Source organism: Odocoileus virginianus, chromosome 9 (genome assembly GCF_023699985.2).
Source record: "Odocoileus virginianus isolate 20LAN1187 ecotype Illinois chromosome 9, Ovbor_1.2, whole genome shotgun sequence".
Lineage (NCBI taxonomy): Eukaryota > Metazoa > Chordata > Mammalia > Artiodactyla > Cervidae > Odocoileus > Odocoileus virginianus.
In genome coordinates this window covers 53588523-53613748 of record NC_069682.1, presented here as the reverse complement: position 1 = coordinate 53613748, position 25226 = coordinate 53588523, and the positions used below count along the sequence as shown (strand labels likewise).

The window sequence follows — 25226 nt, the reverse complement described above, 5'->3', positions numbered from 1 at the left end:
AGAGTTAAGCGTATGCAGCTAACTTTAAATGATGCAGAGAAAAATACCTATATATACACAAATACACATACACACACACACATATATATGAACCTAGGTAAAGGGTATACAAGTTTATTGTACTGGTTTCTCAACTTTCCCATAAGTTCATGCATTTTTCAAAAAAGTGTTTAGGGAAATGTGATGTTTATGGCAATTAGTTAATTTTTAATCCTCTGAGGATTGCAAATCTTCCAGCTGGCAAGTCAGATGCAGTATTTACTAAATGTTACAGGGAGGCTCCCGGAGCTCCAGGCGTGGTGATGAAGGGCACACACTGGATACAGGCAGACTTTGGGGAGGTCATGAACAGGTCTCCCACCGCCTTTCTTGGATGGGGGTCACTTCCAGGCCACCTGCCCCATGGAGAGTGGTTGGAGCTAAGCCTTCCTCCATGTCCTCTGGGCATAGGAAGTAGCAGGTCATTCTCAACCAGGAACAAGCCCTCCTTTGACTTCAGGTTGATCCTGACTGAGGCATGTTCACTGGCTTTCAGTGGCCACAAGATCAAGTCCAAAGGCCAGGGCTTAGCATACCTCTCAAGACACACTGTATGTGAAGCCATGGAAGCCACGGTGGTTCCAGAATGGCCCACATCTGCCTTCAAGACACATACACACACACACACACACACACACACACACACCCCATCCCCAAAGCCTCATCTGGCCTGAAGCTCTTCAGAACTGATACTTATATATTTTTATTTTATATAGATACTCTGGCATGAAATTAACACAGAAATGCACATGTCATACACCGAGAGCCATCTAATATGATATGACTTAAGAAATATGTTCTATGGTCTAGATGAACTTATTTGCAAAGGGAAATAGAGACACAGACATAGAGAACAAAGGTATGGATATCAAGGTGGAGAGGAGGGTTGGGATGGATTGGGAGGTTGGGATTGACATATATGCCGTACATTGGAAAAGACTGTGATGCTAGGAAAGATTAAGGTTAAGAGAAGAGGGTGGCAGAGGATGAGATGGTTGGATGGCTTCACTGACTCAATGGACATGAGTTTAAGCAAACTCAGATAGTGAAGGACAGTGAAGCCTGGGGTTTCTATAGTCAGGAGTTGCAGAAAGTCGGACATGACTTAGCAACTGAACAACCACAAATTATAAAAAATACATAACTAATGAGAACAACAACAAAAAAATGTTTTAGATGTGACCTGTACCAAAATCTTCCTAATATGTCCTGGGAACTTTATTCTGATTTCTTCCAGAAGTTTTTAGTCTTTTCATCAATTCCTAAATTAAGTCTGAAGACGCAGTTGAGTTTGGAATGAGTTTCAAGTCGTCAGAAACATGAGTTACTTCTTGGGTTGCATTAAAGAGCCTGGTAAGTTGTTTTAAATTTTCATTTTTTTAAGAAAATTAAATTTAGGTGAATTTTTCATTGACAGTGAAGTATATACTAAGCCATGGATTAATACCTTCATAAAAACTTATCTAAACAAAGTGGGGCCTGCCTTATTTATGTTGAAGTCTGCAAAGTCCACAGTGAAAAGGGGGGAAAGTACTTTCCTGGAATATAGTTACATCTGTCACAAGCAGCATCTTGAGGAAATTGGCAGGCATGTGAAATGGAGTCATTCCTCAGTGTCTGTTTAGTTTGGATTTCTTCAGTTCAGGGGTGGCTTAAAACCAGAATCAGGAATATCTGCTTCTAACAAGCGTCTCCCATTTTCTCTTGCATTGTGTACATAAGTGTTCAATAAATGTTGGTTGGATTGAATCATCTTGTTCACCCTTTCTTGGGGCCATGGGGGTTATTCAGTGTATTCTTAAATATAAAAGAATTCTAAAGGGAAAGGTGATCTCTCTACCAACAGTTTCTCTCCCCCTCCAACTCCCTGTACACAAAAACTGCCAGATCCGGCTTTCTAAAATGTGGCTTGGATCCTCCCTCAGTTTGCAAAAGTCTGTGGATTGAATCAGACTCCCCATGTTCCCTCCCCACCTCACCGCCCCCCCACCCCCCACGCTCTTCCTGTTCCCTAGTCTCTGAGCTCTGGTTTCAGAGCCCTGTGGACACTGGGTCTGTCTTGTTAGCCTGCAAGTCCTGTTTCACCCATTTGGGCAGGGCTTATGTCCCTCACCTTCTAGGAAATCAACTCCCCTGCAGAGTGCCGACTGCCTGTCTGCAGTGTATTTGCAAACAGAAGAAAGAGTGATAGATCTTAGTACATGCTCTTCGTACCCTTTACAAAAGTGTGAAAACATTCAGCTGCTGTAAAATCTTTTGAGGAAAATAGGATCCAATTAGCACCGACTTTTGTGTCAGGAAAGCTGAGGGTTTCGAAGGAATTCCTTACACTCGGTCAGAAACTGAGTGCCAAGGCCCTGAGAAAAAGGCAGACACAAAGGCCTACCTTCAGAAGGCCGGAGCTCTAGTCCAGAGCAATGCTTGGGGCCATGGCTCAAAGCCCAGGGACAGACATGGAGGGAGCAGACAGGGAAGATGAGAGTGTGGCTTGGGGGTGGGTGGCAGTTCATGGAGTCGGGGACCGCTGGGAGGTCAGCGGCCTTGGCTGCCACACTAGAGTTGGCTTTGCTGTTCTTTAAAGTTGATTATGAAGAGGAAATTCTAAATATGAGGATGGGTGCATGGAAATAGCTGAGGTTACAGAGAGGGGTGCCAATGAGGGACCCTTGAGCAATGAGGATGTGGACACCATGGGGCAACAGGTTTTTTTAAATGACTCCTAGTGGAGGAGCTTCCTCAACGGCGTCCTCACCCGCCGACCCTTGTATCTAAGCCAGGAGCTGGGCGTACCCACCATCCACCAGACACCTGCTAGCTTCATCCAGGTCCTACAGCCCAGTCCAGGAGCCCTCCACTAGCCTTAGATCCTCAGTGAGAGGTGGGCTCAGAGGTCTTGTAAGCCATCAGGTAACCCTCCTCTCTCCCTAAGTGAGTGGGAGGCTGCAGGGACAGCTTTCAGCCCAACGTGGGCTGGACAGGCCCCCACATCCACCCACAGGTGACGCCTGGCTTTATAACTGGCCATCCCAGAAGCAGCGACCTGGATGGAAACCCAGTCCCCCATGCCCTCACATCAAGGTCGGTGCCCAGGAAACAGTGGGGGTCTGAGAACTCCCTGAGTGAGGAGAGGGGACCGTGGAATCCAAGAATCCCCAAGCCAGTCCAAACTGGCGTGTGGTGGGGAGAGGTGTGAGGCGGTTTCCCCTGGACCACCACCGCAGCTCAGAGACTGGGGGCGGGGCGTGCCTCTCCTTGAGGCTGGGCTGGCTCAGGCCTCACGGAGACTCTGGTCTGGTGGACAGGGCTGGGGCAGACTTGATGTTGGGCCCGCATCTGCTCAGGACCCGCTGGAGGTCAGGGCTACCAGGGTCCACTGGCAGCCTGCCAAGGCCGGAGCCCCAACCCGGAAGTGCAGTGCTTCCTCCCTCGCAGCGGGAGGACCAGGGGGTCAGGGCCGGGGCGGGCCGGCCTACAGCGTCTGAGGCCTAGCCGGGCCTGGGGCCTGCCGGGGACGGGGCCTGGTCGGGCCGGGCCTGCCCCGCAAGTCCGGGGCCTGGCGGAACTCGGGGCCAGCTCCGGGCCGGGGCCTGCCCTCCGCCCCGCCGGCCCGGCGCCCCCTCGCGCCCCGGGCGGGCCCTGCACGTCTCGCGAGCGGCCCGGAGCGGCGGGGGAGGCGGGGCCGGCGGCCGGGCAGGGCCGGGGCGGCGCCGAGGCCCGGCCGGAGCGGGAGCCCGAGCGCGGCAGGCGCGGCGGCCGGGGCGGGGGGCGCGGGTCGGCGAAGATGGCGAACGTGGGGCTGCAGTTCCAGGCCAGCGCCGGGGACGCGGACCCGCAGAGCCGGCCGCTGCTGCTACTGGGCCAGCTGCACCACCTGCACCGCGTGCCCTGGAGCCACGTCCGCGGGAAGCTGCAGCCCCGGGTCACCGAGGAGGTGAGCGGGCCGCGCCGGCCGCCATGCGCCGCCCCGCCGGCCAGCGGAGCCCGGGCGGGGCTGGGCCGGCGGGGAGGCCGCGGAGGCCCCGCCTCGGCCGCCCGGCGCCCCCAGCCCGCCCGCCCGCCCACCGGCCGGGTGCGCCTGGCGGACTAGGCCTGCCGGCGAGGCCCGGGGCCGCCCGCCTCCCAAGAACCCGAGGCGTGGGCTCCCGTCCAGCAGCCCCGCCCGGCAGCCACTTGTGCCCCGCACCCACCCGGGCCGCAGGCTCGTGGGCAGACCTGGCAGAGCCCACTAGGCGCGAAGGAAGTGCCCTCGAGGGGCCCTGACGCCGCCTTCTGAACCCTCCTTCCTGAACCCTCGTGGCAGTGACGCCCACCCCTTTCCAGGACCCCTGACTGGTCTCACCCCAGTGCCTTTGTGGCAAAGCAGCCCCCAAACTGGCCGTTTAAGGCCCCAGTGCTTAATCCCACAAGGGTGGACGTGTGCCAGCAGACGCACAACGCGCTTATCTAGTGAGAAGTGACACGTCTTAATTAGGGATCCAGGGTGCCAGGGAAGCTGCAAAAGTGCCCATTTAGCGAGCGATGCCGGCGTCCGCACGCAGTGCTCCTGGCAGGCAGCCGTTTGAAGTCTGGTGTCTGTCTTGTGTCTCCCCTTCTGATCCAGCTCTGGCAGGCTGCGCTAAGCACGCTCAACCCCAACCCCACGGACAGCTGTCCCCTCTACCTGAACTATGCCACCGTGGCCGCCCTGCCCTCCAGGGTGAGCCGCCACAACAGCCCCTCGGCCGCCCACTTCATCACCCGCCTGGTGCGGACCTGCCTGCCGCCGGGGACCCATCGGTGCATTCTGGTGAGTGCTCCTGAGAGGCTGGCCCCACACAACCCCCACCTGGGCTGCAGGTCACAGTGTGCTGGCTGTGCTGGCCGTGACCTGTGTCTCCCACAACTCAGCCCTGGGGACCCCTGAGCACTCTGGCCACAGTATCTTCAGAGGTGGATATTGCTCCACGGCTGGAGATTGCAACCCCTGCTTTACAGACAGGGAAACTGAGGTCCCAGAGACATAAGCACCCCAGCCCAGTGTGGGTGGCAGATCTGAGCCTCCGACCCAGACCTCCTGAGCCCACATCCACCGTGTGGCCCTGCACGTCCGGCTGTCCGGTCTCAGGAGGCAGTGGACCACATCTGGTGGCTGACATTTTCTTTCTCCCATCATGGGACCATGGTTCCGGGGAAGGCCCCTGGGATGAAGGCCCTGCTGGGGTATCTCTGGCCAGATTGTTTCCACAGTGGCCTCTGACCCAGCTGTGGGGCCCAAGCACTTCCTGACAGGGGCTCCCATGGGGCGACCCCGGGATCCCCTCCCCCGCTGCGCTCCCCTCACCACAGCTCTGCTCTCTGGTGCTGCAGATGGTCTGTGAGCGGTCTGATGCCTTCGCCTCCGCCTGCGCCCTGGCCCGCGCTTTCCCCCTCTTCACCCACCGCTCAGGGGCATCTCGGCGCCAGGAGAAGAAGACCGTCACGGTGGAGTTTTTCCTGGTTGGACAAGACAACGGGCCAGTGGAAGTGTCCACTTTGCAAGTGGGTGTCTGGAAGCTCAGACCGTGCCCCCTCCGCCCCCCCCCCTCCCCCACACTCCCTGGGAGGACAGGATAGGGCTGCTGCTGCTGGAGAGAGCCGGCCCCCGGGGCCTTTCCAAAGCCTGGCTGCAGGCTCCCTCCCTCAGGGTGGTCTTGTTCTCAGGATTCAGTTCCCTTCAGCCAGTGTTTATGAGCACCTGCCTCGCACCAGGCGCTTTCATGTTTTAATACTAATAATCCTGCCCGTGTATATATCACATTACCCTTTATGGTGCGCTTTTACATATGTTATTTCATTTGGTTCTTCAAATAATCCTTTTGAAGCGAGGCAAGGCTGGAGGTAATTTCCAGCTTTCAGTCCGTGTGTGGACTGGCTGCCAGGTGACCCTCCCAGACCTGTGGCTGTGATTTCGCCCTCCCACCTGCAGCCCCCTTTCCAAACGCCAGACGCAGATGGTCCTTGCTGCTCCCTCACCCTTCACTCTGTCTCAGGCCCTGTTAGCACCCCCTTGTCCACTATCTCACCACCTTGCTCTACAAACTTTTAATAACATGGTCTGATTGCTTGGCCTGTCTTAACTCCCTTCCTCACTCAGCCTGCCAGTATGGAGTTTGCCCATCCCCTTCCTGACACCGTCCTCTAGGGCCCAAACCTGCCAGACTCAAGCACTTGTCATCCTTCCTTGAAGAGCCCCCGCCCACCTGGAGCCCTCTCTCCTCCCCACACCCTTTCCACCTGCCACCTGAGAGCCATCCTCACTTGGGATTGTACATGAGTTTAGCCTCCCACTGGTGTGGGAGCCCCGACTTGGTCCCATGCATAATAGTCCTCTTGTGTGTGATGGAGCCAGTGGGCTGGTGGGTCTCCCTGGCCCCGACACCCCACCCATCCTACGGTGCCTGCCTGGGATCAGGCAGCAGCCTCCTAATGGCCTGGCTGCCTCAAGATTCCCCCCTCTGGTTCCCACTTCCCCCAACCTCATGACCAGGGGAGGGCCAGTGCTTCCCGGGTGCTTGTCAGATGTCAGGCTCTGCTCCAAGTACACATGTGCACACACATCTGATTTCCACAACTGCCCCGTGAGGTGGGTCCTGTTACTCTCCCCGCTTGAGAGCTGAGCAGACTGAGGCTCAGAGACACTGAGTGATTGAGCTCAGCCAACCAGCAAGGGGTAGACCCGGGCCTTAACCACAGCTTCCATCCATCAGCCCTCTTTCCCTCCCGTCTGGGATCATAAGTGTGAGGTTCTGACATCGCATGTGGCTTTTCCCTCCCACTTGGGTCCCTGTGGCCTCTCATACCCTCCTCCTCCGTAGCATTTAATGAAACAATGTTGTGAGTCTCTGCTGGACTCACGTCCTTGGATATCTGTGGATTCAGAGTCTAGTGTGGAGCCCGGCGCATGGCAGGTGCCCACGTAGATGTGGATGAATGGATGAGTGAGTGAATGCTGCTGCTTTCTGATGAGATCAAGGCACAGTGAGGTGCGGGCCCCTCCCTGCAGGTGCGCCCTCTTTCCTGAGTCAGGGCTGCGCGCGTGGAGGAGCCCTGCACTCACAAGGTCATGAGGCCGGCACCCTGCCTCCCTTGAAACAACCCTCAGAGTGCTGATGCACTCCCCAGACAGCAGCCAAGGGTCTCTGGTGCCCACCAGTGGGGACCCTCACCCTCCCTGGGGAGGGCTTGCTGCCAAGCTGTGGGGACCACATGGCATGTCTCAGATCTGAGCTGTCAAGTCTCTGCCTCTGAGGTTTAGGGGTTAATTACCTGGGAACAGGCAGGGACCTGGGAGGGGGCTGGGCTGGCATTAGGGACCCAGCGCTGCCCTCCCCACTCCTGTGGGCCTGGAAGAGGCAACAAGAAACTGGATGCTGTCCACATCCCTGCCAAACCCACACTGCATTTCTCTCTCAAGGCAGCCAGGCCCTGGGGCAGGTGCTGGGGGGCCAGGTAGGACAGAGCAGGGAGGCAGAGCTGAGCATCAGGGCTGAGTCAGGTGCATGGGAGCTCTTGGCAGAAGCTTTGAGGGGAGAGAGACATGAGCATGCCCTCTGCACAAGGCCCAGCTGTCTATGTCCTTCCCTTCTTGCCCTGTGGCCAGAGCAGTGTTGCATCAGGTGCCCAGGAAGAAGGGTGAGGGTCTGGGACACCCCCATGGGGCCCACACAAGAAAAACGCCTCCCCAGCGGGTCCAGGAGCCTTTTTTCCATTGCGAGGCTCCGAGAGACTCCTGGAGCATGTGGCCTTTGAGAAGTACCTTGAAGGGTGGCTGGGACCCTGGTTAGAGAAGCAGGGGTGTTTGGTCTGCCTGGGTAACCGTGACACCAGCCCCTCAACAGGGGTTTAGATGCTTGTTTCTCAAACTCCCAGAGGCTGGCCATCCTGGAGCCTAGCCATCCCAGATCAGGGTGGCTTCCACAAGCTGCGTTCTCTTCTTACAAGGGCACTAATCCCATCATGGGGTCCCATCCTTCTAACCTCACTGAAGCCTGAGCACCTTCCCAAACCCTACTGATACCCTCCTCTGGTGGTCAGGGCTTCAGACTCCCATAACAGAGGGTATCACCTCCTCCTGGGCGGGGGGGATCCAGTGGGCAGAGGCTGGACGAGGTGTGCACTCAGGGCCAGGCAGGAGATCACCTGCCACCAGAGTAAGGGGCAGAACAGGAGACGAGGCTCAGAAAGCAAGAAGGACCCCATGCAGACCAGGAGAGGATGCTAGGCCAAAGGGCTCCTCTGTGGCTCTGCAGCCATAGGGGTCTTTCTGTAGACGGCTGGGGTCATGGGTACAACTTTCGCTTCCCTTCCACCTGCCCTCATTGCCCGGCCTCCCCCGGGAGACGTGTGCCTCTGACACTTGTGGGTCCTGGCTGTTGGCAATGAGGGACACCATCCACCTGTCCCAGGGCCCGAGTGACAGCCTTTTCTTTCTCCTAGTGTTTAACGAGTGCCACGGAAGGCGTGCGGCTAGCAGCCCGAATTGTGGACACACCCTGCAATGAGATGAACACAGACACCTTCCTTGAGGTTCGTGGCCCTGGGGTCCAGCTGGGGTGGGATGGTGTTGATCGACCCCAGGGACAGTCAGGAATCCCAGGGCTGCCAGGGGTGGTCCACAGTCTCTGCACTTCATCTGGGGAAGCCACGGGCCGCTGCAGAGTCCTGCCATCCACCCGGAGCCGAGGGGCCCCTGGGCCTCAGCCGGGGGTGGAGGGAGGACACAACCTCCTCTTTGAGGCCCCCATGCAGGACTCGAGCCATGAGCCACAGGAAATCGCAGAGTTTGGAGGTGATTAAACCTCTCCTGGGTTTAATCATGCTTAGAGCCGAGAGTCAGGGCCTCAGCTTCCCGGCCCACCCCTCTCCCACCACAAGGCATCTGCTCACCCCGTCCCTGGCCTCACCCTCATTTTAAGCCATCTTCACGTGTTGTGTGTTGTTGTTTTTTCCATGAATGCATCCAGGAGATTAAGAAAGTTGGAAAAGAACTGGGGATCGTCCCAACCGTTATCCGGGATGAGGAGCTGAAGGCGAGAGGATTTGGAGGTGGGTGGGGGCCAGTCCTCCTGGGTCCTGGCCTCAGCAGAGGCCTGGGGTACCTGGGGGGTTGGGGGGTTGCCAGGCCACATGTCGTGCTGTCCCGAGCTTCACCCTACAGGAAACCCGCCTGTGTCCAGCCCCCAGGCCAGATCCTGGGAAGCAGCCCATCCCCGGGGGAAAGAGGAGGCAGCGATTCAGATCCTGATTCAGATCCTGGAAGCCGCAGGGTCCAAGTCCTTCCCCGTCCGCCCTCTCTGCAGCCTCCCCCGCGCTGCTCTCCTGCTCCCCAGGCCAGCCCAGCAGGGCCTTTCTGTTCCTCGAATACGCAAGCTCATATCCCCATCAAGACATGCTCTCGTGGCTCTTTCTCCCTGTGATACTCTCCCCCAATATGATCTCACAGACCACTTCTTCAGAGAGCCCTCCCTGACTGCCAGGCACATCCTTCCCACCTCCCAGGCACCAAGGTGCAATGACAACTGGAACAGGGTTGGGAAGGTCACTGTGGTTGTTATCTGTGGCTGCAAAACCAGTTACCCCAGAAGGCAGCAGCTGAAAGCAACACCATCCTTCCCGTGCCGGTCTGTGGGTGGGGAACTGGGCGTGGCTTAGCTGGGTCTGGCCCAGGGTCTCTCCAGGCCATGATACCTGTGTTAACTGGGGCTGCAGTCATTTGAAGCCTCAACCGGGGCCCAAGAGAGGCTCCCAGCAAGGCTCACTGATGGCCCTGCCATCAGGGGCCTAGCTGGCTGTTCCTTGTCGTGTGGGCCTGTCCTTGAACAGCTTGCAACGTGGCAGCAGCTTCTCTCAGAGAGGTCTCTGAGCAAGAGAGAAGAAAGCACACAGCACAGAGGCCAGTTCTGTTTCTGTGACCTCCTCTTGGACAATTCCTGCCACATCCCAAGAAGCTGAGACACACAGTCCTGCCTCATGGGGGAGGGGAGAGGATCCACAAGACCATGAATGCCCAGAGGGGATCCGTGGGGGCTTGTTCGAGCTGCCTATCACAGTCACATAAGCCAGCTGCAGCTGGAGGCAGTCCTGTCAGGGAACGCATCACAGAGGAGGTGACATTTGCAGCAGGTCTTGCAGGATGACTAGGAGTTTGTCAGGCCACCACTACTGGCTTGTCCTGGTTGCTAAGATTGTTCGGTTAGATTATCAGGGGGACCTTGAGGCGTGGGCTCTGCCCACAGCAAGCCGGGGTTTTCTCAAAAAGCTGGGGTGTGTAAACTGACAGCAAGGCAGCAGCAGGAGTGAGCTGGGAAAGGGAGGTGGCCGTTGAGTGCATGGAGGGGTCAGTGATGGGAGGGTGAGCAGGGCTGGAACAGCCTTGAAGCATTGTCCAAAATCCCTTCATTTTGCAGTCCTGTTCACTGCTTTCTGGGAATGATACAATTTTTTTTTTTCCTGAGCGAGTCTTCTTGCCTAACACTACTTCACATAGAACTCAATTGCATCCCCCAATTCCACAGTGACCAGGAGCAGGAGAGGGCGGGGAACTTGGTTCACATGGCCAGGCTCTGTGGCCCAGAGGAACACCCACAGGCCAGCAGCTGTTTGTGGGGAGAGCAATGTTTCTGGGGGACTCCCAGGAGTCCTCCACTCGGCCCGGCCTGAGCCTCACTGACGAGTCCTGTGCTTTCCCTAGGAATCTACGGTGTTGGCAAAGCCGCCATCCATCCCCCGGCCCTGGCCGTCCTCAGCCACACCCCAGATGGAGCCACCCAGACCATCGCTTGGGTGGGCAAGGGCATCGTCTACGATACCGGGGGTCTCAGCATGAAGGGGAAGGTGAGGTGCAGGACCAGGGCTGGGGGGACGTGGTGGGGGAAGGGCGGCCCCTTCTCAGGTGTCAGAGGAAAGAGCAAGTTGTTGGGGCATCCAGGAGGGAGGCCCTGGGGCCCCGTCCCCTCCAAGGGGCAGACAGTTCGTGCCTGCAATGAGTCAGGACACAGAAAATCCAGAGAAGAAGAAGAAAAGGTCCTAGGGTGATGCCCACTGTCTTTGTGACCATCTGCAATAAAATATTATGAGTATTATAGTACAGATAAAGAAAACAGTCATCGGTTAACACTTGTAAATAGCATTAAGTAATTTCTGACAGAAAAAGCTGGCGCCTCCATGTCATTCTCTCGTGGTGACGTACGCCAGGGTCACCACCCTGCCATCCAGCCTTCACTTCTGTCGATTTGTCAGTGACTCTATCACATTGCTCTTCTTCACATGTTTATGTTCGCTAGATGGAGGTGCCAGGTTTGTCAGTCTCTGCACTCATAGTTGATCCAAAAGGGCACAATTAACTTTAATTTTGAAGACTTTCTGTCACATGAAGCAACTGATGTACGAATACTCAGGGAAAGTCTATTAATGGAAGGGTCCCTCGGCAGAGACCAAAAAAGACCCCACTTGACAAGAAAATCCCCAAATCGTCTATGTCCATGTTTCCGGTTCTTTGAGGTGGACTCCAGCAGCTTTCAAACATCTGTGGAGTAAAAATGTCTTGTACAGCACAACCCCGGTGGTTCCCCTAGACTGGGCAGCAGCATGGCTCACTGCTCCTGGGGTTTACGCCGAATCCACCATCCGAAGGCAGGAGCTCACTGTCAGAGGTGCCGTGGACACCAGGCATCGCAGAGCCTGCCTGACTCAGAACCAGGGTGCTTTGAGGAGTCTGTGCCCCTGGCAGTGATTAGTGTCCATATAGGATAATGCTTCTGGAAGGAGGAAGAGTTAAGACAGGCAGGTCTGAAGCTTTTATTTATATGGTAAGGACTCACTTCAACCAACAACAGGGTTTCTTCTGGAGGAATACTTTTACCACTGATGACAACAAACAAACAAGCTTTTGTTGTTCAGCTGCTAAGTCGTGTCCAACTCTTTGCGACCCCAGGGACTGCAGCACGCCAGGCACCTCCGTCCTCCACTGTCTCCTGGAGTTTGCTCATATTCATATCCATTGAGTTGGTGATGCCTTCCAACCATCTCATCCTCTGTCGTCCCCTTCTCCTACTACATTCAATCTTTCCTAGCATCAGAGTCTTTTCCAATGAGCCGGCTCTTCGCATCAAGTGGCCAAAGTATTGGAGCATTAGCATTAGTCCTTCCAATGAATATTCAGGGTTGGTTTCCTTCAGGATTGACTGGTTAAATCTCCTTGTAGTCCAATGGACACCCAAGAGTTTTCTCCAGCCCCACAATTTAAAGCATCAGTTCTTTGGTGATCAGCATTCTTTCTGATCCAACTCAGCTTTTAGTCTGGTTTATTATTGTTCTTAAATTCTTAACACCTGGTGTTGATCCTCACCCCACATCCTTGATAGGGGCTCTTGCCCCTTTAGCAGTTGCATTTTGGGGGGATGGATTTGTGGGCTCATTCGGACATTGGCTTGTTGGAGGGTGGAGTGAGAAGCAAGGCTTCCAGAGGGTTAGTCATTTTGCTGGTGGCACCCTCTCCCAATTTTGCAGGAATAGTCCTGGCTATTTTCAAAGATTTCAAGGCAAATCAGGATCAGTGTGAATTAAGGGGCCTCAGATATGTTCATCTCAGAACTTCTTCCACTCTGAAAAATACTGATCTTGAAAGAGATTTTATTTATGAGGGCGATGTCTGCTAGCTGTCTACTAGAAATTGAAACTGGGAAAATTTAAAGATAGTTATTAATTCATTAAAAAGACCAATATGACCCCATTGCATGCCACTGTAAATAATGCAGTCTTATGAATAGAACTGTATTTTCCAAAATGAAAAGAAGAAATTAACCAGAAGAGTGGCACCATTTTACATTTCTGCAGCTCTCTTTACTGTCTGCCTTAGTGGAAGACAGCTGTGATCACATATCTGCTTCTGCGTTTAGTCTGTTGCAATACGTTTTGGTTGAAATATAAAAAAGAAAATCTGGTCCCAGTCCTTCAGCAGTTAGAAAAAGGAGAAGCATTTTAATACCTTCTTCAGGTAACTGAGGGCCTTCTTCTTTGCTGTTACACCAAAACTCGACAAGTGGGAGTTTCTGAAAGGTTGGTTATGATGGGGGATTTAAAGCCACGCCTGTGAGCTCTGCTGCATTGAAATCTGTGGGTCCATCCTGAAGTCTGAATGCACGATTTTATGATGTTACATATGTGCCATTTGGAAAACACTGTTCACAGAGTTATGCCGAACCTCCAGATTTTGACATCTTTCCAGCATACACTATTTTAAAAAGTCACATTCATTAATATCAGCATCTATCTCATGTAGAAAGTTGAGTATTAGGAAACCATCATGGAAGCAGATACAAGTTTTTCAAAATCCTGATTTTTTTTTTTTTGCTTGAAAGCTCCAGTTTTACCAGGTGAGGCCAGCTGTCCTCCTGGAGGTGAGAGGCTCACTCTGGCCATTTTCGAGACAATGTCCGCATATACCTGCATCTGGACCCCCGGAATCTGTCAGTGGTTCCCCCCACCCCAACTCCAGGACAGTGTTGTTGGGAGAGCAGAGGCTCGTTGAGCTCAGGACTTGGCGCCCACTCTTGCCTGGGCTCCAGCTGACTGAGCAGAGCCGAGCGCCGGGCATCAGGAAGCAAGTGCAGGACCTCCCCCACCCCTTCCATGCCATCAGGACAGTGCTGGGAATGACTCTTCTCTACAGTTGAGGTTTCCAAAAAGCTAATCATTTCACTGCTTTACTGCAAGGAGACTCGAGTGAAATTGGCAGCACCTTGTTTCCTAAAGGCCTGGAAATGAGTCCAGTGACCACCAGTTCCCACAGGCCCCAGGTCACCACTGCCCCATCGGTATAAACAGCAACCCAACAGTGACAAAGGCGCTCCTGTGGAAATAGTTTCTTTGATAAAAACAGGAATGCCAGGTGGGGTCCATGAGGCTGACTCAGTCTATGGAGCTGCATTTGTGGTGGGACATTTGTTCTGTTTGTGTCCAGGGACATGGGGATTCAGTGGCCATCTCCAGCCATCTTCCATGTGACCTTTCAGCAGGGGGGTTGATTCTCGGTTTGAGGCCCCATTATTCCATTTAAACAATCCCGTGGTTTCTCGCAGGTTAGGTCAAAACAGCTTATTTCCAATAGTGCTAGCTGAGTCATTTTTGCTCCACTTAATTGTAAAAACAGCTCAGTTTATATCTAAAAATACTTTCCATTAAAACTCTCAGCTCGTGTAATCCAATAAGGGCTCAGAAAAATCGTACATTTCGGTCCCAAATCCTTACATCTGATGACCTGTTGTTAATTTAAAATATGAGCCTGTCAATTAGCATCAAGAGCCTATAAACCGTAAAAGTACCTAGCTGCCCTCAACTAGTATATCGGAAATGGTGTTTACTTCTGTGGCAGGAGGACACTTCAGTCTCCAGCGCCTCCCTCCCTAGACCCCGTCACCCAGGAAACGCGAATGCGGGCAGGTGTCAGGCGCCCTCAGGGCAGGAGTGGGATTGATGGGGTCACAGTGACCAGTGACATTTAGGAGGAGCTCACATTAACCTAGATGGGTGGTCAAGGTCGTGACATGGAGGAGCTGCAGACAGATCCCCAGGCTGACTTGGGCACAGCTCCGCCTCTGAGCCAGGCCGCTCTGGAAGCCCCCACTGAATCTCACAGTTCTGTTCAGTAACCCCCAAAGCTCTGCTCAAGCTGGACGTGCCCCCCCACCAAGCCAGCACATTTGACCCTGGCTTCTCATTGCTTCTGGAGGATCTCCAGGTGACTAGTGGCATTTTCTGGGTTCTGTAGGCACTCAGCTGACTTGGCACCAGCTCCTGTGCCTCTGGGGCCCCGGTGTGGGGAGCGGGGTGGGGAGCACTGTTGCTGTGGGGTCAGCATCCACTCACCTCTCTCTCGCCCCTTCCTGTCCCCACAGACCACCATGCCGGGGATGAAGAGGGACTGTGGGGGCGCCGCAGCTGTCCTGGGGGCCTTCAGAGCCGCTGTCAAGCAGGTGAGGGGGGCCCTGTCTTCCTCCCTGGTCCTCCTCCCCAGAGCCCCCTGAGTCTGCGTGGCTGGCACCATCCCCCTCCACACTCCTGCGCCGGGTCCCTGGGGCCCCCAGGGCTCCTTGCTTCAGTCAGGGCTCCTCCCGCCAAGAGTGTCACCCCACCCGGGCATGTCACCTCTGCCTGATGCCTGCTGGCATCATGGGCCCCCCGCTAAGTCCTAAGAGCCTCGCCCGTCCCGACCAAAATGGGAAGGGTGCTGTGCAGCAGACTGCCTGCCTCACCCCTGGGCTCTGACGCTCAGGGCGGGGGTCTGGGGAGGGGCTGGCTACTGTTCGGTGGAAGAGGTCTGGGGTCTGTCCTGGAATACCAGGAGCGGCCACACGGAGCCCAAACACCAGGGCAACCAGAGGCCCCCGCGCTCCCCACCCAGGACACACAGGCCTCAGAGAGCCCAACAATGGGAACCAAATTCCCGAACTGGGGGCCTGGTCGATAACAGTGTGGTGGCTGTTGCCCACGTTTGCCCTTTGACACCGCAGAGCATGTTTATGCAGCAGAGGCGCTGGGCGCCCTGGCCGTCTAGGTCCGCTCACCTCTCAGGCAGCTCTGAAAAGCCCAGCCCTTCCGGTCACCAAACATAAGCCCCTCTTCCTCACAGGCACCACCTGAGCAGCATGCCCCCAGGGGGAGACTTCCCGAGAAAAGAAAAGCAAAAGGATCTTGGCAAACGATTTCTGCCCAGCCACGCCCGAGAGGGGAGCAGAAAGGCTGGAGGGGAGGGGGGCTCGGCCTAAGGGGTGCTGGGGGGGGGTCTCAACTGTGCTGGGAGGCGTCATGCAGCCTTCGTTCAGCAGCACCCAGCCCACCTGCCTGGATTCAGCCAGGCCCGCGACCTCCTCCGTAATGAACTCATAAAGTATGCAAAGGACTCACCTGGCCTCAGGGGCCGGGGGCGCTCTGGGAAGGGCTCATGGGGAAGGGTCCGGAGGGGGGCCCGCGCGGCTGCACTGCATGATGTCTCAGCTACGAGTTTGGGGTGACTGCACCCATGTAGGGTCCGTCCTGGCATCTGGACAGGCGGCTGGGCGGGGTCCCAGCAGGTGGGCCCTTCCTATGGGCGAGGAACCACTTGGCAATTAAGTCTGGTTCATCAGCTGGTGGTTGGAAGTGGTCCTCAGATTTCTCCTGCTTGTAGCTCATTTTTTAAGAAAAGGAATGTGCCTCAATTTGAGCCCTAAAGTACATGATGAGGGTCGTCACTCACAGAATGAAATGAGAGTCCACACTCATACCAATGGGAACAGGTCACTCCTCACAGTGGCCTCCCAGAGGCAGGCCTCCTCATGCTGTTGCTAACAATATGAGGCAGAGAGGCGGGAAACCACCTTTTGGCAAACAACAGCATAGTAATTGTCTTAGGTGAGCATGATCGACAGATGGTAACGTCAGAGCTGAGTGTGGTGGGCGTGGGAGTGAGGAGTGCACCCACACAGCTGTTTCTGTGGCTGCCCTGAGGGACCCTGAGCGGTGGGGGGTCACTGTGCCTCCATGGATTCAGTGCACTCAACCTCAGTGTAGGTACTGGGCGACAGCCAAGGGTCAAGGTCATCAAAGTCAAAAGCCCAACCTCAAAAGCTTAAAGATCAGCAGGTTTGTACGGTTAGGGACTGTGACCACTGACCGCATTGTATGGATAGGAGGCGGGAGCTGAGCATGGCCCTTGGGGAGCTGCCGGCCCGGACTCAAACCCAGCAGGCAGCTCTGCTTCTCGGGTGCATGCTGCATCGCCTGGCCTCTATTGGGACCCTGCCCTAGGGCCCGCCGCCAGGATGGTGGGGAGTGCAGGGGGCTGTGATACCTGCTCCTTGGACCCGTCTGTCTGTCTATTGCGGGTCAGAGAGCTCCAGCCAGTCACCATCCTTCCTGCCCCTGATGCTCCCAGCCTATAACTGGAGCCTCTGCCCTGGTCCTTCCAGGGTTTTTTTTTTTATTCATTTATTTTAATTGGAGTCTAATTACTTTACAATATTGTGGTGGGTTTTGCCATATATTGACATGAATCAGCCATGGGTGTACATGTGTTCCGCATCCTGACCCTCACTCCCACCTCCCTCCCCATCCCAACCCTCAGGGTCATCCTGAGCACCCTGTCTTAGGCATTGAACCTGGACTGGTGATCCATTTCACATATAATAGTATACATGCTTCAATGCTATCCTCTCAAATCATCCCACCCTTGCCTTCTCCCACAGAATCCAAAAGTCTGTTCTTTACATCTATGTCTCTTTTGCTATCTTGCATCGTTACCATCTTTCTAAATTCCATATATATGCGTTAATATACTGTATTTATGTTTTTCTTTCTGACTTACTTTGCCCTATATAATAGGCTCCAGTTTCATCCACATCATTAGAACTGATTCAAATGCATTCTTTTTAATAGCTGAGTAATATTCCATTGTGTATATGTACCACAGCTTTCTTATCCATTCGTCTGCTGCCTCCAGGGTTTCAAAGACACTCTCCATGCGGTGTTCTGCTTGGCCGAGAACTCCGTGGGGCCCAACGCCACAAGGCCAGACGACATCCACCTGCTGTACTCTGGAAAGTAAGGCCAACCCCACCTGCCCGCCTCACAGCACCCACCCCATCGTGCTGTCCCGGATCCCCTGGTGCCTGTGATGGGGGCTGGGTCCCTCTTCAAGGTTTCGGGGGCCCACAGAGTCTGGGGACCCACCCCCCGCTCAGGGAGCCAAGCCCTTCCCAGCCTTTAGGCACTGCACTGCAGCTGAGGACAGGGAGGAGGGGCTCTAAGTGGGGTGTCTGCCATCCCCAGGACTGTGGAAATCAACAACACGGATGCCGAGGGCAGGCTGGTGCTGGCAGATGGTGTGTCCTACGCCTGCAAGGACCTGGGCGCCGACATCATCCTGGACATGGCCACGCTGACCGGAGCTCAGGTGGGCCCCACTGTCCCTTCTGCTTCGTCACCAGGTCAGAGCTTGTCTGTGAGGGTGCAGGCGCACAGGGCCCATGGACTCTGGAGGGAACGTTAGCACAGGGCCCCCATGGGGCGGTGCTCAGGCCCTCTTTCTCGGCCTGTCTCTCTGACCTGCTTTCTATCGGCCTCTCTTCTGCCCTCGGTGTCCCCCAACCCACCACGTGATGCTCTCTACATCTCTCCCGCATCCCCAGGGCATTGCCACAGGCAAGTACCACGCGGCTGTGCTCACCAACAGCGCCGAGTGGGAGGCAGCCTGCGTGAAGGCCGGGCGGCAATGCGGGGACCTGGTGCACCCGTTGGTCTACTGCCCAGAGCTGCACTTCAGCGAATTCACCTCGGCTGTGGCCGACATGAAGAACTCAGTGGCGGTAGGTGTGGAGCAGGGTGGACCTAGGTCCCCCTGTGAGGCCCCAGATCTGGGCTCTGAGCAGGCGAGGGAAGAAATCAGGGGAAGGGATGGCCCTCTCACTGGTCTCCCTGCAGCATATCCATTCACCAGGCACTGGGACATCCTCCCCACTCTGAAGTCCCCCATCAGGTCTATGACTGGCTTCCCCTTTGCCCCCAGGGTGAAAGCAGACCCCCTAGCCCAGCTGCCAGGCCCTCAGGGACCCTCTCTGCTGCTCTCCACGCTGGGCCCTCCACCCCAGGCCCCTTCTTGCAGACATCGGGAGATGGGGGTCACTGAGGATGGGGGTCAGGAGGGCGCAGGGTGTCCACCGTGGCCACCCCCGCCATGGCTGGGGTAGAAGGTCATGACTGCCTTCTACTCCAGGACAGGGACAACAGCCCCAGCTCCTGTGCTGGCCTCTTCATCGCCTCACACATCGGCTTCGACTGGCCTGGGGTCTGGGTCCACCTGGATATCGCTGCGCCCGTGCACGCTGTGAGTCCAGGGCACGGGGGTGCCCCTGCCCCCCCCACCGTTAGGCCTTCCTTGGCCGGCCAGCCACTCTGCTTCCCTTGCCGGCCCCTCCCCGCGGGTCTGGCTGCTCCCACTCTCTCCTGCATCCAGAGCCCCTCTCTGGCTCCAGAGCACGGGCTGAGCTCATCGGAAACATTCTGTGTGAGGGTCACACGGCCAGCTGTGGTCCCCCCTGACCTCTGGTCTCCTCGTCCCTGGGAACAGTGTGACTGCTGTGTGCAGTCCTTCCCAACACGCCTGTCCTCGGCAGGAGGCCCAGGGGCCCCGGTCTCACCCTTTCCCTCCCGAGGAGCCGGTGGGGGGGTGGTTGGAGGAGAACCAGGGCTGTGTCCACCAGCTCATCCTCCGCCGCTCTAAGTAGAACAGGACAGGGAAGGGGGCTGGGGGGCACACGGGGGGTCAGACGCCCTGGCCCGAGAGCCCTCCCACGGTGGCGGGTTTGCTGGGGTGGGGGGGCTCTGCCGCACAGCTTTCCGCTGTCTTCACCCACAGGGCGAGCGCGCCACAGGCTTCGGTGTGGCCCTCCTGCTGGCGCTCTTCGGCCAGGCCTCCGAGGACCCTCTACTGAACCTGGTGTCCCCACTTGGCTGCGAGGCGGACGCCCAGGAGGGGGACACGGAGAGGGACTCCAAGAGGCGCAGGCTCGTGTGATGCAGCCGCCCTGCCCGGTGACACTGGGCGCTTTACCTCACTTTGCACTGATTAATTCTAAGCAATTGGAAGATTATACCTTAAGATGAGCTGCGGTTTGTTTTGTTTTTAGTTGTCATGGTGACGGAAACAGCTCCTTCTTGTGTCTTAGGAGACAGCTCAGGGTTCGGGGGGCCCAGGGAGGGGTGAGTGGGCAGCACTGGGCTTGTTTTATGTTTGATTCCCTGCCAGCTTCTGCAGACCATGCCCCTCCCTGGGGCCTCTGCACGACCCCAGGGCCCCAGGATGCATGCGCGGCCCTGATGCTTTTGGCCGCGTGGCCCTCAAGACTCCCGCCCCTGCCTAGGGCCCACGGTGGGTGCCATTGGCCCCGTCTGCAGCCCCAGGCCTCGCACATGGCACCCACATTGCAGAGCACCCAGGCCCCACTCCAGCTGGGGCAGCCCCTGCCTCCAACAGACCACCCCTTTGAAAGGATGGGGCGACTTGGTTCAGGTTTTAAGGAGCAAGAGGAATGTCTACTTGGGCCCCTTTGAGTTCACTGCAGGTTGAATTAAACATGGCTAAACCACGTCACACCTCTGCCTCTGTCTCCTTTCTCCGGCCCACTTTAGAAAGCAGCCCAACAACCTGCCTATGGGTCTGAGGCTCCGGGTGCCACCCTCTCCTCCCAAACCAGCACCTGCCTTTGAGGTGAATTTGGCAAACTCATTCCTGCAGATGAGAGCCCGGGGCCCTCGGGGCCAGCTGGGCTCTGAGGTTCAGCGTGCAGGCTCTGGAGGGCAGGCATCTCGGACTTTCCCACGACCCGCAGTCTGCAGGGAAGGTGTTAATGACCCCCAAGCACAGCACAAGACAAGTGTTACATGGGGTCAACCGAAAGCCCCCTGGGCAAGATCCTAGGAGCTGAAGGGCACAGCCTGGCCCAGCCTGGGCCCCGCAGAGGAGATCCGGGACTCTGGCTCCGCCTGGCATGGAGCCGGCACCTCCTCTGCAGGCGACGGGAGGACGAGAACATGGCTGCAGGCCACACGTCTCCTGGCTGTGTCTGGGCTCCTTGACCTTGCACCCCTGCCCAAGGCTCCCTAAACTTCAAGTCCCTTCCCCTGCCCTGAAATCAAGGTGACTTTTTCTGGGCATGGTCCCAAGCATGTATTTATTAACTGCCTGCTGTGTGCACAGCCCCAGGCTGGGCCTGGAAGAGGCAAGCGGCAGTCCCAGGGCCCCCACCCTGTCTGGGAAAGCCCTGGCCCGACGTGTTAAATTGCAGTAATCATGGTCACGAGGCGGTCAGTGGGCTCAGGGAGGCATGGGGGCCGGAGGGGCCAGGAGCCTTCATGGGTCATTAGCGTGCTTAATGGCCTTAGTGTTGGCAGCTCAATCCAGCTTCTCCCTGAGAAGCCCTGAAGGAGCCAGAGGTCACTGAGGTGGCCCAGCTCCTTCTCCTGGCAGCTGGCACTGTCCACACCCCCTGCAGGGGCTACAGGGAGCCGGGGGACTGAGTGTTCCTTGTGCAGGCACAAAGGGGGCCTCAGGCCCGGCGACCCAGCTGGGCAGCAGCTGCAGGCCAAGGGCCTGGCACTGGGGGGACGCAAGGCTACGGCAAAGACCCTACTTCTCTGAGGCCAAAGGGCTTGAGGACACGACGGCTGCTTCCAGCCGCTCCACGGGAGCCGCAGCAACAGGGTTGGCGGGGGGCAGGCAGGGAGTGGGTGGGCACTGGCGCGTCCACTTGATCATGGTCTCAGGCGAGCGGTATAGGAAGGTGAGTCTGGCGAACAGCTCCTGCTCCAGCTGCAGCTCACCCAGCTCACGGACCAGGAAGATGTCTGTGCAGAGCCCTAGCACGCGGTCCACATCAGGTAGCTGGTCATGCATGATGGAGCGGGCAATGCCGAGGAAGTGGTCTCGGATGAACTTGGCTGCAACCATCACCACCGACACATAGAGCCCGACAATGCTGGGGGGATGAGGGGGTGTCAGCACTGCTGTCCCAGGAGAGGAGGGCACAGCCCCTACTCAGCCCGATGGGATAGAAGTGCGAGTGCTGACCACTCGCAGCCCCCACGACCTCTTGTGGGTGGGGCTGGGGTTCCAGCCCCGACCTGGGGTTGGAGGGCCGGATGACACATGACCCTACAGACAGGAAGGAGGGGTGGGACAGTGGGAATGCCCATTTCTGCTAGCAGCTTGTATGACAGTAAGTCACCATCCTGGTGTATTTCTGGGGCCAAGGGAACGGGGACTTGTGCCTCCTGTCCCAGGCAGTTCTGGTGAGCAGGGGTGAGAAGGGGCAGAAAGTTCTGAAGCCTCCGGGCCACAAGGCAGGTTCTTGGGGCCGGGGGAGCCTTACCCATATCCTGCCAGGAAGCCCAGGCTCTGGGGGCTGACTTTGTCATTAAAGATGACGAGCTCCAGGTCCTGACTGCAGCCCCGGCTCTGCTCACAGCCTGGCCGCCACTCCTGGACCATCCACCACTCAGCTGCTGGGCTGGCCACGGGGTCCTCCACCGGCCTCAGCTGCTGCAGCTGGATGGTGGCGTTGCGGAAGAAGGCCAGGCGGTCCACGTCCCGTGGCCTTTGGGGGTGGGCTGTGTAGGAGAGGCAGCGTCAGGCCCTGGGGTCGCCTGCAGCCTGGGAAGACCCCATGTCACCCATGACAACCACGTCAGGGGACTTGCCTCCAAGGAGCTAGGATGGATGCTGATTGAGCAAAACCTCTGACACTCCCCTGCCCTCCCTGCAGGCAAAGCAACCTCTGCTTAGATGCAGCCTGGCCCCTTGCCCCTAATGCATTCTTTCTTCCTGCCTTATTCAGGGGCCCCCATCTGGAGGCCCCCTCCCCAGCAGCACCTCCCGAGGAGCCAGTGTTCAAGGTCTCCCTGGGAGGGTCAGCCTGGTCCCCTGGTGCACACTGATGCCCCTCCCTCAAGGGGCTCTGCCCTCCCCAACTTCCCCCCACCCCATGAGCACATCCGTCACCCCAACAGCCCCTCCTCCAGTCCACACTGGTTGAGTTGGAATTTGCTGCTGAGATGCTCTGCCCAGAACCCCTGTTCGTACTGTTCCCGGGTGAATTGATTTCAACGGTTTTGTTTATTTGTTTGTTCTTTAACAAAAGGTTGTTTTGGTTTGAGATTCAGCAAAAACACACGCCGCCTTCTGCTTCCTCTCCATTCAGGATTCAGTAAATTAGCTGTTTTCCAGTCGGCTTCGAGGCCTCGCCTCAAATGAGCCTCCAGCGAGATAATGCATTTAAAAGCGCTTGGAAAAGTACCAGGTCCCACGCACATTGGAGACAGTGTCACCTGCCAGTGGCTGGCTCAGCCCTGCACCCCAGCCAGGCAGGCTCACGGGGGCCCTGCTTAGGCCCACCTGCAGGGCTCAGGATGGGGGGGGCAGCTGCCCTCCCCTGCCTTCCCTGGCAGCACCATCTGGGGGCAGGGATGCAAGGTGGGGGTGGGTCCTTACCAACTTCTAACTGGTGGGCCATTTTCACTTCAGTCCCCTCTGTGGTCCTCAGGGCTTTGGGAATAAGGCCAGGGAGCATTCTTCAGGCAGGAAAACAAAGTCAAAAAAACTCAGAGTTCTGGTTTACATTCACCGACCTTTAGTGCAATTCAAACATGGTTGGGGGGCCGCTGTCTGAAAGCGGGTCTTCCTAGTGGCTGCGTGGGAAACTCCATGGCTCAGACACCTCCTCCTCCCCCTCCCCCAAGTCCACTTAGTTCCCCCAACTCTATGACCTTGGACTTCTTATCATGCCTGACTCCCCCGCTTTGCTAACGGGTTGGGTGAGTTTCTGTGGCGTCCACAAAGTTGGTCCAGTGCGGGGACCGCAGGAAGCCAGCTTCCTCTCCCAAAAGTATTTATTAAGCGCCACCTGTGTGCACCCCTGAGAAGCTCGGTCTTTTCCCGACTGACAAGCCAGAGCCAGCCTGTGGGAGGGGGCTGGGCTGCATGAGGCCAGAAGAGGCCTCCAGGCCAACCCCCAAACACTCTGCTTCCTTGTACCATCCATGGAGATGTCATTAGCGACTAATAGATGAGCATTTTGTAAGCAACTTGCCTCGTGCAAGGCAAATTATCTTGTTCCCACCCAGGGGTGCAGAAGCTAGTGTGTGTGTGCGCACACGTGTGTGCGTGTATGCCCAGAGGGGACACTTACACAGGCTCTTTCCGGACGAGGCTGACTGTGTACACCAGTTGGTCCCGTATCTCCGCGTCTCTGTAACACACCATGTGTTTGCCGGATGCTTCCACGTTCTTGACCAGAGACACATTCCTGAGGGTGGAGGGAAAGGAGAGAGGAGGCTGAGAAACAAACTGGTGGGCACATGGGGCAGCTTCCCTCTGGCCCAGCTGCCCGCGCTCCCCATTAAGATGCGCTAAGTGACCCCTCTCCTGCCACTAAGATGCATTGAGTGACCACCGTGTTCATCTCAGATCCTGAAACCAGAGGAGAGGGCGGCAAAGGGCCTTGCCATTGTGGAGACCGGGGTCCTCATCAGGCAGCACCCACCCCCTGCCCTCTGCGCATCCATCTTCCATCCGGGCCTCTCCCAGCCCTGGACTTGCACCTGGGTGGGCACGGTGGCTCTGCACGGCTGAGCATCACTGAAGGCCCAGGAGGCCGGCAGGTGTCCTCCTGCCCCCTCCGCCCAGAGGCTGCTGGGAAGACGCCAGGCAGGCGCTCAATGCAGAAAGACAGTGGACACGGCCGGGCTGCCTGCCTTGGCCCCTCGCTGGCCCCCGAGCCTTGGTTTCCACCTTGTCTGAAGGCGGGGGAGGCAGAAGCAGAGCAGGTGCTCTGAAATGAGGGTTTCCTGGCATTTAGACCACAGGAGGTGGCCTGGCCACATTTCACGAGACGCGAACGTCCTCAGCAGAGGGACCCCATCACGTGTGGGAGCTGCTATCCTCCGGGCCCATGGCAAGAGACAGCACAGAACTCAGACGCCCTGCATCCCTCCCTCTAGCCAGCCGTCCTGGGAGCCTTGGGGAGAAGGTTCAGAGTGCAGGACCCTCCAGCCTTGGCTCTAGGGGGCTCATGAGGGAGTTGTCAGCAAGCAAGCAAACACACCTAGGGTTGGACCTGGTGAGCACGGTCCCACAGGCCTGCTGGCCCCCAAGGAAGGCGTCATTTCCTCCTGTGGATGGAAGACAAGGCAGCCCCGCTTCCTCCCCAGCTCTGGCAAGGAAACGTGCTATAAATAATCAGCCCACAGAAGACAGTCATGGCAGAGAGGATGGTCCAGCTCTGAGAAGGGTCTGAGGAGAGGGCCAGGTGGGAAGGCTTGCCCAGAGGAAGTGCTGTCTGAGCTGAGATTGCAAGGATGAGTGAGCGTAAGACGATGCAGACAATGGAGGAAACCAATTTCAGGCAGAGGGAACGGCCTGTGCAAAGGCCCTGGGGTGGCCGAGGCCATGACAAACCAGAGGAGCAGGACGGAGGCCAGTGTGGCTGGAAAGGAGAGAGGGGTATGGGGATGAGGATGGGGCCAGGCTGTGAGCAGCACAGCCTTGTTGGCCACAGGCGGGAGCCAAGTTTTTATTCTAAGCCCAAGGGGAGCTGTGGATGAGTTTCATGCAGACGAGAGGCAGGTTGAATTGACACCTT

The 25226-nt window shown here is 56.8% G+C and overlaps 2 protein-coding genes across 2 annotated transcripts in view; one reads left to right on the top strand and one right to left on the bottom strand.

Moving 5' to 3' along the window:
• Window positions 1–3548: 3548 nt before the first annotated feature.
• Window positions 3549–20178, top strand: NPEPL1 (aminopeptidase like 1). The gene is made up of 12 exons (XM_070472463.1): window positions 3549–3970; window positions 4640–4825; window positions 5386–5556; window positions 8494–8583; window positions 9021–9102; window positions 10748–10890; window positions 14952–15029; window positions 17534–17634; window positions 17863–17986; window positions 18222–18398; window positions 18806–18916; window positions 19448–20178. The coding sequence occupies exons 1-12, from the start codon at window positions 3821–3823 to the stop codon at window positions 19604–19606; spliced, it is 1572 nt and encodes a 523-aa protein (XP_070328564.1). The 5' UTR covers window positions 3549–3820; the 3' UTR covers window positions 19607–20178.
• A 1002-nt stretch (window positions 20179–21180) lies between these two features.
• Window positions 21181–25226, bottom strand: part of LOC110145016 (piezo-type mechanosensitive ion channel component 2-like) — a 57699-nt gene continuing 53653 nt past the window's right edge. Inside the window, exons 30-33 of the mRNA XM_070471820.1 lie at window positions 23775–23891; window positions 23078–23157; window positions 21960–22197; window positions 21181–21566 (exon numbers count right to left, since the gene is read on the bottom strand). Coding sequence (XP_070327921.1) covers window positions 21218–21566; window positions 21960–22197; window positions 23078–23157; window positions 23775–23891 — 784 coding nt within the window. The 3' untranslated portion in view covers window positions 21181–21217. The remainder of the gene's footprint in view (window positions 21567–21959; window positions 22198–23077; window positions 23158–23774; window positions 23892–25226) is intronic.